This window comes from Jatropha curcas, chromosome 8 (genome assembly GCF_041381405.1).
Source record: "Jatropha curcas cultivar XTBG-Jc1 chromosome 8, XTBG_Jcur_1.0, whole genome shotgun sequence".
In the NCBI taxonomy this organism is placed as follows: domain Eukaryota; kingdom Viridiplantae; phylum Streptophyta; class Magnoliopsida; order Malpighiales; family Euphorbiaceae; genus Jatropha; species Jatropha curcas.
Genome location: NC_143158.1, coordinates 23,918,186 through 23,929,916, shown reverse-complemented (window position 1 = coordinate 23,929,916; position 11,731 = coordinate 23,918,186). Strand labels below are relative to the sequence as shown.

At 33.8% G+C, this 11,731-nt stretch overlaps 1 protein-coding gene across 5 annotated transcripts in view; it reads left to right on the top strand.

Moving 5' to 3' along the window:
* Positions 1–642: 642 nt before the first annotated feature.
* NOF1 (U3 small nucleolar RNA-associated protein) overlaps positions 643–11,731 on the top strand; it is a 30,892-nt gene continuing 19,803 nt past the window's right edge. For 2 of the 5 annotated variants that reach the window (XR_016322042.1, XM_089724711.1), the window contains exons 1-12: positions 643–1,267; positions 1,468–1,548; positions 1,643–2,076; positions 2,616–2,723; positions 2,942–3,065; positions 3,483–3,607; positions 5,213–5,399; positions 6,440–6,584; positions 7,060–7,183; positions 8,847–8,947; positions 9,046–9,177; positions 10,786–10,866. Coding sequence is in view for 4 of the 5 variants with exons in the window: in XM_089724711.1 (XP_089580837.1) it covers positions 2,031–2,076; positions 2,616–2,723; positions 2,942–3,065; positions 3,483–3,607; positions 5,213–5,399; positions 6,440–6,584; positions 7,060–7,183; positions 8,847–8,947; positions 9,046–9,177; positions 10,786–10,866 (1,173 nt within the window). In the remaining variant the exon portion in view is untranslated. The remainder of the gene's footprint in view (positions 1,268–1,467; positions 1,549–1,642; positions 2,077–2,615; positions 2,724–2,941; positions 3,066–3,482; positions 3,608–5,212; positions 5,400–6,439; positions 6,585–7,059; positions 7,184–8,846; positions 8,948–9,045; positions 9,178–10,785; positions 10,867–11,731) is intronic. The other 3 variants (XM_089724713.1, XM_089724712.1, XM_089724714.1) reach the window with 3 other exon arrangements.

Below are 11,731 nucleotides of genomic sequence, written 5' to 3'. Positions count from 1 at the left end.
CATGTACCATTTTTTGTATACATTAAGTAAAAAAATGGGTATTTTTTTTCACCACTTTTTATAACTTATGTACCATTATACTTCTCTTCACCATAAATCAAATCAATTACAATCAAATTAAGTGATATAAATTTTTCTATAAAAATTTTAAGCTACAATTTTTTTGTGCATCCGGTTCGAACTGGGCCGAAACCGCCGGTTAACCGCCGATTCCGATTCATATGAACCTCAACCGGCCCTTGAATCACCGGTTCCGATTCAAAATTATGAACCATCGATTCCGGTCGAATTCTGGTTCGTCTACAGTACGGTTCGGTCCCGATTAGAACCGAACCGGTGGCCATGCCTAGATAAAACCCTTACTTTGCAATGTTTAGTCTCTATGGCTATGTAAAAGTCTAATTTGATTTAGGGAAAATTATTATTTCATCCTTGAGGTTTTACTAAATTATTAAATAGTCCTATTGTTTGATTAAATATCCAACACATCCTTAACGTTTTGCTCCCTCATCCTAAATAGTCCTTCCTCCAGTTTTTTGTACTTTTGCCGTTAAACCATAGTAAAAGACTTTAATACCTTATTATTATTATTATTATTATTATTATTATTATCATTAAAGGGCATTCGTTGAGCATGAGCAGTATCACAACAAGTGCCCAAAAGCTAAAGCCGAGTGCTTTGGAACCATTCGTTGCATAGTAGTAATGAAACACAAGCAAAGAGGTTCTCAATTGTGTCCTTGCTGAGATGTAAACAGAGCCGGAGAAGTAAACCTGTGATGTGCATCAGGAGCCTTGTCTTTGCATCCTTGAATATAGACTCACACCAAAGCACAGTGATCGAATGAGAAAACCCCAATAGTTAAACTTTAATCTCGAGACCAAGTTGTTCGATTCATCTCGGCGATACACTTGCAAAAAGAGAGTATGAGTGTGATTAAATACGTTTGGGGTATTGAGAGAAGGCAGTGATGGTGGTGAACAACACGCTAGTCTCCCTGTTTTGGCGATGAAGGCATGGTTGGGATTAGGGAGATTTGAAAAGGCTAAAAAGGAGCTGAAGGGCATGATTGTGTAAGGGAATTCCTGAGAGCATTTGGCTTTCGGCAGTGGAGGCATACTTTGAGGCGATAGAGACCGTTAAGGGATTGTTTTTGGGTCTCTGAGGGAGATGTCAGTAAGCGCAAGAACCACTTATAAATTGACCATATCCAAGTGTGAATTGTAGTTGGCATACAAGATGTTCGATCAAATGCCGGATCGAAAGGTTGGTTTCTTGAAACTCTATCATTTGCGGTTGTTGTCAATTTAATAGGTTCAAAAGAGGTTTTGTGTTTATTGTCAATTGTTCTTGACAAGCCCTTTTGAAATTAAGGGCAAATTTGTCATTTTAAAAGATCCCTCTCACCACTCTCTTGCCTTTTCTTTTCTTGTGATTTGACGGCAAAAACACAAAAAAATGCACAGAAGGACTATTTAGGTTAACGGAGCAAAATGTCAAGGATGCTTGGATATTTAACCAAACAATAGGACTGCTTAAATAATTTGGTAAAACCTCAGGGACAAAATAATAATTTTCCCTTTGATTTACTACTTGGTCGTAAGAACTCCTAATTTGAGTCTTTCTTTTTCATTCTTGCAGCGCCTTTATGCGAGTTGTAAATTCAGGGTTTTAAGGTTTAGGGCTCCTGCTCCTCTCTGCCCTACTTTGTCATAATGGTGGGATACAATATAACTCTCTGATACATCAATTTCTCTTCCAAACCACCACCACAGCCACCGCCTCTCACCTGAATCCGCCCACTATTCAGCGTTACAGAGCCCTGTCCTCTTTGACTATCATTCACATCCTCTAACAACTCAATTCCTTCGAAGATATCGAACGACAGCGCAGCAATACAAAACGGTTAAACTGAGTAGGACTAGTGAACAGAATCGACTCACCAATACCTGTAGTAAAGGATTTAATTTGGAGGAGGAAACCTAATCCCTTGCTCCCTCTCTCTCTCTCTCTCTCTTTCCTTCGCGCCATGAAGGGGAAAACTCCAATAGCTAAACAGTTAGGCACAAAACGAGGTATCTGATTTTTGAACGATAAAAAAAAAGAGAAATTTAAAGCTATTGTTCATTCAGTTTTTTCTTTTAATCTAATATTTGAGCATGTAAAACTCTTTTCGTTGCTAATTCAACTTCATGTGTTTTGTCTCAAAATTTTTGAATTAAATATTCAACTACTAGTCCAATAAACCAAATTAAGAAAATCTATGTATTTAAGCTAAGAACTTGAACCTCCTGATATATGTGACCCAAATTATCTTTTTGAGGTAATTAAACTACTTCAATCAGGATTATAGACAGATGATATTGGTCTTTTGGTAGCAATTTAAATTTCCTTTTCCTTGAATTTGATAGCTGTAGCTTCTGAAAGTGTTTTCATTTAATATGTAGAATTGAATGTTTTCTGGTTTTATCTTGTTCTGTATACGTTTGTTGATAAATTGGAATGGAAGAGTTCTTTTTTCATTTTCTTTTGGGTAATTTGAGTAGGACAATTTTATTTTATTTTTTAATATTAATAGGAGTTAGTTATATATTATTTTTTTTTTAAAAATCAGGATTGAAGAGGCATAGAATACCAGAAAATATTGACGCAGATAAATATGTGAAAAAGAATTGGCATATTGATGAAAATGCTGCTCTGGGCACATCTCCAGTTTCTTCAGGCAAGTGTATTCTTTCTTCTAATTTTTATTTTATGAAACCAAGTTGGCTTGATTTTTTGGCTTTTTTTTTTTTTTTTGGTTCAATTACTGAGGGTTTGCAGCAAATCTAAAAAGCAATTTGATATTTTGGGACTGTTGCTAAATGCTAATTGTTTTAGATTTGCAAAGTGGTATTGATTATGATTTGCCATTATTAGCTAAACTTTTTTTTAATACAGGGGATTTATCTGATGGAGATACTGCTCCTGGAGAAGTTGTTCAAAATGAGTGTTCAATGTATGATATCTTGCTAACAACACTGAAATCATGCAACAACACTCCACCTGATGTTTACAAGAAGAGGTAAATGCCCTATTTTGTAGTGTTTTTCTTGTCTAAAGTGCATCTTGTCTTTGTCACAGTGTAAGCAGTCTAAGTTTAAAAATTTAACAAATATGTATAAATATTTGTAATAGTCAGAAAATTGGGTCTGGCTCAGTTGATACGAATGTGAGAAAAATTGAGGCAAGGGTTGTGAACTTGAAACCTAAGCCATGTCTCCTAGAAGCAAGATAGGCAAGAATGTATGATTTAAACACTGTTTTTTTTCCCTTATTTTGGTCACATTTTAAAAGGTTGAACAGAACAACTGGTATAATATTAATAACCTTCCATGGGCTAGCTTTTTGTTAAATTGAGGATGATTTGTGTTCTTTATCACTAAATGGTTTTGAGAAATTTATGAACAATAAATGAGTATATCCTTTAATTGAAAAATAGAAGAAGAGAAGAAGAAGAAGAAGAAGTAGAAGAAGGAGAAGAAGAAGAAGGCAGGAGTGACTTTAAAGAAGAAGAAGACTCTATATCTCCTAGTGTGTCTGAGGAAGAAGATTTTTGTGAAGAAGGTAAAATAAATTTGTGGTTTTTCATAAATCTTAATCTTGAAAAGTCTTATTGGTTTTAATTTGTTATTTTACTCATATATTATACTAGCTTATCAAATATTAATGTTATTGTTATTGTTGCTGCAACTGTCATTTTTATTCTGTTTGTATTATATTTGTTCAAGGGGGTTGGTCACTAGTCCATATAATCAACTGCAGTAGTTTTTCACTCGATGCAACGTTTCTTATTAGCATTCATCAATTTTGCATCACTTATTTTTTATTTATCCTTTTTTAAAAAATCTTATTTGATTTTACTCCAAACAGATTAAAAGGGACAAATTTCAAACCTAAATAGTATAGAACTCACTTGGCAAATTACATAAATGATTTAGGATTTTTAGTTTATTTAAGGTTTAAATATAGGGAACTCATTAACTTCTCATTTAAGGTTAAATTATATGCAATAATCCCAAAGATTCATGAATGTTTCAAAACTTCTGAGAGTTTATCTTCTTCAAGTGAAGGGTTACTTGCTTGTTTATAGATTAATATAAGAACTTGGACTTCTGAATAGAAAACTGAAAAATGTGAGCTTCTAGACCATAGGATAGCTTAGTCAGGTTGTTGCTTAAGCATGGAAGCCAAAGGAAATTGACTGTAACTGACTTCTAGGTGTCTTTTTGTAAGGTGGAAGATTTAGGAATATGTTACAAAGGTAGGATGTCAATGCAGGATCCTATATCATTGCGCAGCTGACCAACATCCCTCAAAAGCTTTCCTGGAATTTTAACCTGCAATCTGTCCTGTGTCAATCAATGCTTTACAGGATAGGGAGCTTGCATTGAAGTTGCTTAAGAAGCATTTTTAAAAGCTTGATGGAAATATATAAATGAGTCCATTGAACTTCATGAGTGAGTTTTTGCCAAGGTCAAACTGTACAGGCAGACTGCCTTAGTCTGCATTTCGTCTCAAATTTATTAATGCTTAATCTGGGTCATTGAAGAATTGATTATGTAGACTAACTGATTTGCGAGCAAGTCATTTGTTACTGAGGAAGAAACCAATCTCACTATCAGATTGGCCTATCTTACTCGCTGGCAATCTAACATTGTCTGCTGCATCTTTTTTTTTTTTAAATTTTTTTTTTTTAAAAAAAGAAATAGAATCATGATATTTCAAGAGGGAATAAAGAAGCTACTCATGCTTTGGTGCTGTGGATCTACTCTCAATAAGATGCTTGGGAATTTCAGAAGTAAAAAATGTATTCCTCAAACAGAATAAGACTATATAAAGTCTGTCAAAAAAATGTCATGCATTTGGGGCTTATGAAATTGCCATATGCTTAAATGATGCTGTTATTCTACCGATTCGAGGGTTTATATGGAATAATTAATCAATGGTAGAACGACAGAATGTCATGTTATAATTTGTTAAAAGAATTTATGCACTCTTCTGGACTTTTCTTTTAATTCATCGAATTTGTTCTTCTCTGTTACTCATTTATTCTGTGCATGAAGCATGGATCCTGGTTACACGTTTCCAATATAAGTTATGCTGCTCTATTTCCAATTGTGGTTTCATTCTGAAATGTCTGCCTTTGGGTTTATTTGTGTTGGCTTATAGGAACTGGTAATGAATTCTCAAGAAGTCATGTAATAGAAAGCAAACTGCGAGAGACTAGCACAGGTAGCATTGTGGACAATAATGAAGATGCTGAATCAGAGGATGATGTAGAGGAATCTGACACAGATCAAGAGCAAAACTTGGGTGTCGATGCCCAAACTATTGCCAAGGCATCATTGTCTACAAGGTACCCTTTGATGATTTTGCTCTTGATGTGTTCTTTTATTGTTTAATTTTTATTACAATCATGTCTTGAGATTGATATTGTACATATGTTAGAAATTCACACATCACAATATTGAAAGGTGATTTACTTCTCTGCGGAGATAAATTATCATCTTAGATGAACATAAATGCCTATCTTGCATAGTATAGATTTGGTGTGCAGCTTTGCTATCCAAGCGAATTTCCCCTCTTGGAGAAGGCAGAATAACCCAGAACTTTGAGAGTTGATTCTAGAATCCCAAGCAAAGGAAAATGGATCTCACCATACTAGATATTGCTTTCTCAACTTGGAGAACCTTTGATCTTATCACTTGTATATTCTTACATAAATTCAAGGTTTTTAAAAGTGAACCTTTTGCGAACCATGGACTGTTCTGTGATTGGTACTTATCATTTAAGAATCTTTTCCAGAGTGTTTGGAAAACTTTTGTTTATTTTTCCCTCTCTCTCTCCTCTGGAGTCTGTGCGAGCTGGCATCCTTGAACTCCAACAGTCCAAAAATTGTGATGGGATAAAAATATATTAGTTCGTCATTTGCATGTGCGAGACTAGTGGGGAGTGGTTATTCATTTTCCATTTCATGGATACGTTGCACTAGAACGATAATAATCAATCATATTGTCTTTAGTTAGAATTGAGTGAACATGTTAAAAGCTGTACTTTTGGTTTTCATAACTGCATCAGGTAGAGGGACAGGCCAATAAGGAGGGATGTCAGTTCCATTATGGGTTTAAGTTAGAGAGGAACCAATATGCATTCAAGTCGATATATGATTCTGCAAGGGGGTAAATATGATTTTGTTGAGATGTAAATAAGGACAAATTCAACATCCACCACCTGTTTATTTACTCCATCATTTTCTTTAACATGTAAAATACCTCTTTAAAGTAGAATTATTTTGATTGTATTTCTTGCATATTTGCTTTTGTCTTTGGTTATTATGAATTAAAATAGTGCACAGTTTTCTTGCGTAATGTAGAGTAATGTGAATTCTTTATGCAGTTCTTTTCATGAACACTTGAGCTACAAGTTATCAGAAGAAGAGGTTGATAACCTATCAAACAAAAAATGGGAATACAAATGGGATGTGCCTGCATGTGACATGCCAAATTGCAAGTGGGAAGGGACAGGGAAGTGTTTTCTAAAGGTATTCTCCATGTTTCTATCTTATATATCTTTTTTGCTTAGATATGGATTCTGAGGTCTTCTGTCTTTGTTTAAACTTTCAAATAATGCCTTTGTAAATATTTATTTCCTGAGATCAGGAAGTGATAAGCGAAGAAAGGAAGTGAATGTACAATTAGCATGGAACATCTCTCTCTCTCTCTCTCTCTCTCTCTTGTTTAACCCACATCATCACTCTTGTTGAAGTCTGTTAAATAGAGTTCACATGATTATGCTGAAATTAGGATAGTCCAAGAAATCTCGTGCATTGCAAGTTAAGCTGTGGGAAATGCAAGATAATCCAAAGTTCATGTTACTTGGGGGTCTCCCTCAAAAACCTTGTCCAGTGTTTTCATTTTGGAGCTGGCTTTATAGATATTGCAATTTTTTAATTGGCAAAAGTTCATTTATTTCATTATTTTTTCATGTTCATGTTTTGTTTATTTATTTTTATGCAGGATGATAATACCACACCTAGTTATGGTCTCAAGCAAAGATTGTATAAGCACTGGCTGGATGCTTACAAGACATCTGGAGGCAATGATTTTCATTCATCAAAGCAGAGATTTTTCTTTTCTCTTTGTAAGTTTATATATTTTTATATATCCGTGCTTGTAGTATGTGTGTTTTAATTAGAAAATTTTTGGAAAGCAGCCATTTTTTTTATTAAAGAAAATTTAGGAAAACATCCCAACTTGTTTTCCAATGTCTTCTTTAAATTTGGAAACTTAGAAAACTGTTTTCTACCTTTTATTTTAGAACATTGTACAGCATGAACATGATCTCTATTTTTCTCAGTCTCTGCAGAATTTTTTTTGAAAGCATTCATGATTTCTGTAAGTAAAAAAATCCCTTAGAATTTAGGGCTTCTTTGACTGGTTAAAGGATTAACAAAGAAAAGGATAGAATTGGCCCTTGCTCTAGATTCCTACATATCACACTGTCCTTTTGGATATCCCACTTTAGAGAAGGGGCACATCTTACCCAAAATGGTGTTGCATCTAACTCCATATGTCATAGGATAGAAACTTCATTAATTTTTTATTCCTCTCAGGATATTATTTTTAAAATGGACTTTCCAAACTTGGAGACCATCTTGGTGGTGTGTGAAAGACTAAGGTGCTTGCCTACAAGTACTTTTGTAGTGGGCAATCTTGCGTAATTTATTCTTTTAGAGTTCTGATTAATGATTGGGAGTTTATTGTTAGGAAATTAAGCCATAGAGAAAGACAAATAAAGAAATTAGAGGCTAGTGGGAGTTGCAAACAGTATCAAGAGATACTGTGGCAACAGGGCAAAGAAGATAAAAAGAGGAATAGAGAAACTGGATGCTTGGGCCTCAACCAAATTAAAATAGTCAAAGCTCCATTATCCAAAGCCAAAAAGAAAAAAAAAAAAGGAAAAAACTAGTTACATCCATTTTTATAGACTAAATAATGAATCCTACCGCCACTAGGATTATGAATTCCAGGCCTAGGAGATTGTAATCCAATAATAAATCAGAAGAAAGTAACTTATCGAATGTTCCATATGAGAATAACTTTTCCTCTATTGTTATGAATAAGATGGAATGGAAACAAATGACTCATATAGCCGACCCCAACTGGTTTGGATTAAGGCTTAGTTGTCATTGTTGTTGTAAATCATAGTTGATTTCTAACTCAAGACTTGAACATGCGTAGATGATAGATCATAGTGAAAGCCTAATTCATGTAGGCAAATATCTGTATGTCAAGCTTCTATTGTTAGACCAACACAATTGTGTTTTACTCATCATCCAAATGATACATGTTACACCATTGCACTGTAATTCATGTAACCACTAAAATTTTCCAAGTTCACTCAGACAATTTTCACTATACCTATGATGTAATCTTTTACTCTTCCTATCAATCATATCCAATCCCATAATGTGCACAACATCCATACAGAAGCACAAAACGTTGCAACATATTACCAGGTTTTGGATTAAATATAAAATTAAGGGTGATTTTGTCTCACAAAAGTTAGAAACAGAAATCAGCAAATCAAGAAGCCAGTTCTATAATATTGTATTATGAAGCTCCTACTTTGTTTTTGTTTGTCTGTTGGAACTCTGCTTAGTTGTGGTGCATTTGTAGCTGCCTCGTTAGCTTGCTTGTGGCCTTTGCTCACAGTGAAGAGAATTATGATCTGAGTTTACTACGTCTTGATTGCTTGTATACATTTTGTGGTTATGTGAGTAAATTGTGCCTTTTTTTACTAGGTAACAGTTACAGGGATATACTGCATTCCAATAAGAAACCATTTTATCTCAAAGGCCATCAAGAAGACTCAAGTATCTTGGATGCTTATATTATGCATTCTGTAAGTGTTCATGCCCTTTGATTCAGTGTGGAATTTGTTTTTGATGAATTTGAATGTCTTTTACTCTCATATACTGAATAAAATGAAAAATCATGCAGTTGAATCACATATTCAGGACTAGAGATCTTATAAAAAAGAATGATTCGAAAGTGGCCAAACATCAAGAGGGTGCTGATGATAAATTACTGACTGTTGATGGTCTCCGTGATCGTGGGTTTACTCGTCCAAAGGTACAGCTTAACTATTTCCTTTGACTGCTTGCTAAGCTAAGTGAGGTTTCTCATAGTATTTTAAAGCTTTTCCGTTGCAATGTCAGGTTTCTCGACTACCATTGGTATTAACAATTTGCATATACAAGCCATATATATTCACATATTTGCATATTATTTCAATCTCATGGGCCCTTATTATTTTTTTTCTGTTTAGTTTATTGTTTCTGCAAATTTATTTGGAATTTTGATATTCTCGATTTAATGGTTGGGTAGTGTTATGGAACTTTTAGTTTTCTTTTTATTGGTTGATTTATTTTTGATAAGAAAGTGAGTTAATAACTTTCAAGTCACTGTGCACTGCAGGAGTGCAATATGAAAAGGAAATATTTTTCTTCACAGAAATTTTAAAGAATTCTAAAGCTAGACTTCTTGTATCTGCTACTAATCATAAATTTGCATGTGAATACAGAATGCATACACCCCTTTGTGGGAAGACATCTGGAAGTGCAGACCATATATTTATATTCTGTTGTGTTAACTGTTTGATATTTTCTCTAATATGGTTATATTCATATTATTTTACATCTGTTGCACTTCTTTGTGGTTGTCTTTGGCTTGTCCTCAAAATAGCTGAGTTATAGGATTAAGAACCTGAAAGTCAGCAGCTTCTAGAAACACTTAGCCTTGGATCAGCCATTGATAATTTTAATTAATGATTTACCATTTGATGTTCTTCCATGAAATAATTTTTCTCACCCTAGTTGCTTAAATGAAGAAATGCATCATCTATCAAAAAGAATTAAATGCTTGAACTTTGTCCTCCTGTTTTCTTGTCAGCTCTCACTCTTTCTTAAATCAGAATACTTGCATCATTATAAGTTGGAGGAGTAAAAGTTTCGAATTTTCTAGTATATCGGACATTAGTTAGTTGTTGTTGCCTATTTTACATTGTTCTATTTATTAATATATCAAATGATTTTAAAATTCCCCTTCAAAAATTCTTTTTCTACAAAAAGTATTTCAAAAATTTTATTTATTAATATATCAAATGATTTTAAAATTCCCCTTCAAAAATTCTTTTTCTACAAAAAGTATTTCAAAAATTTTATTTATTAATATATCAAATGATTTTAAAATTCCCCTTCAAAAATTCTTTTTCTACAAAAAGTATTTCAAAAATTTTCCTGACTTATACTTCCGTTGCATTGATATTAATTTGATCAAAGTGGATTGGAAACAAAGGATTCATATAACTGACCCTAACTAGTTTGGGACTAAGACTTGGTTGTTGTTGTTGTATTGTTCACATTACTAAAGCATGTTATTATTCACGGTACTTGAGCTGTTCCATTTGTTGCGTTTATTACATCTTTTCTGTTATTGAGGTCAAAACCTGATTCTATTAAGCATGTTATTATTCATGGTCATTGAGTTCCACATTTTGGGTTTATTACATCTTTTCTGTTATTGTGGTCAAAACCTGAGTCTATCAGATTATTTGCCTTTTCTGGTTGTGTAACTGTAACTAGAGGTGTCAACTTATTTGGTTGATGATTTAGTCCCTCAATTCTCTCTTTTCAATATTATATGTGTACTCAGTAAAACTTATTTAATGCTGAATTACAGGTTTTGATCCTTTTGCCATTCAGGAGTATAGCACATCGGGTTGTTAGGAGGCTAATACAACTAACACCTCAAAGTTACAAGGTACTATTTTTGTTTTGTATTTGTGATGAGTTCTCAAACTATGTCTATTACCAGCTTGGTTTGAAGTTGAAAACGCTTTATTTTCACCCATAAGGGGGCCTATTTACATTTCATATGAGTGTTCTCTCTTGGATTAATAAGTTTGAGTCATTAAACACTTGTGATTTTTCTTTGCATTATCTGATTCAGGGGTCTGCTGAGATTGGATATATTTTAATTTTATACTGCAATACCTTCTTTTTTTTTTGACACTTAAACTAGAATAAGTTTCCTCACCATCTTGCTTGTTTCTCTTGCATGGGAGAATTACTAAATATTATGCATTTGGGCCCTTATGAGAGGCCACAATTGTGGACTTGACATCATACCCAACCTGAAACCTGGCATCGGGTATTCAGGTTTATGTGGGTTTTCCACCTATATCTCCCTTACTTTGTTGTTCCAATGCTGAGCTTTTTCCTACCATATTTGGACTTGTTATTCCGACACTATGTACATAGACAAGCTATTTCAAGAGGCTCTTCTTTCTGTTGAAATTTCTGATACCCGTGGTCTATCCTTTTCTTTTCATTTTGCTTAAGTTTTCTGCAGATCAATCTGTTCACTACATCTAGTTCTACACAGGATTTGCTTAATAGTTTATTCAGTTTGTATGCTGTAAAAATTTTCGGTTTTGATATGTTTTTTATTTTGGTATGATATCCTTTGTTGTTAGATTTGTTTTTTTTAAGGATTATGGCTGTCACTTACTCTGTTCTCTCTCTCTCTCTTGCTGTCATTGATATGTTTTGGATGTTTGTGAGAAGTGTTGGGGGATGGTGGAAATAAGACTCAGTTGGGTTGACTCAAGTTTTCATAAAATGAA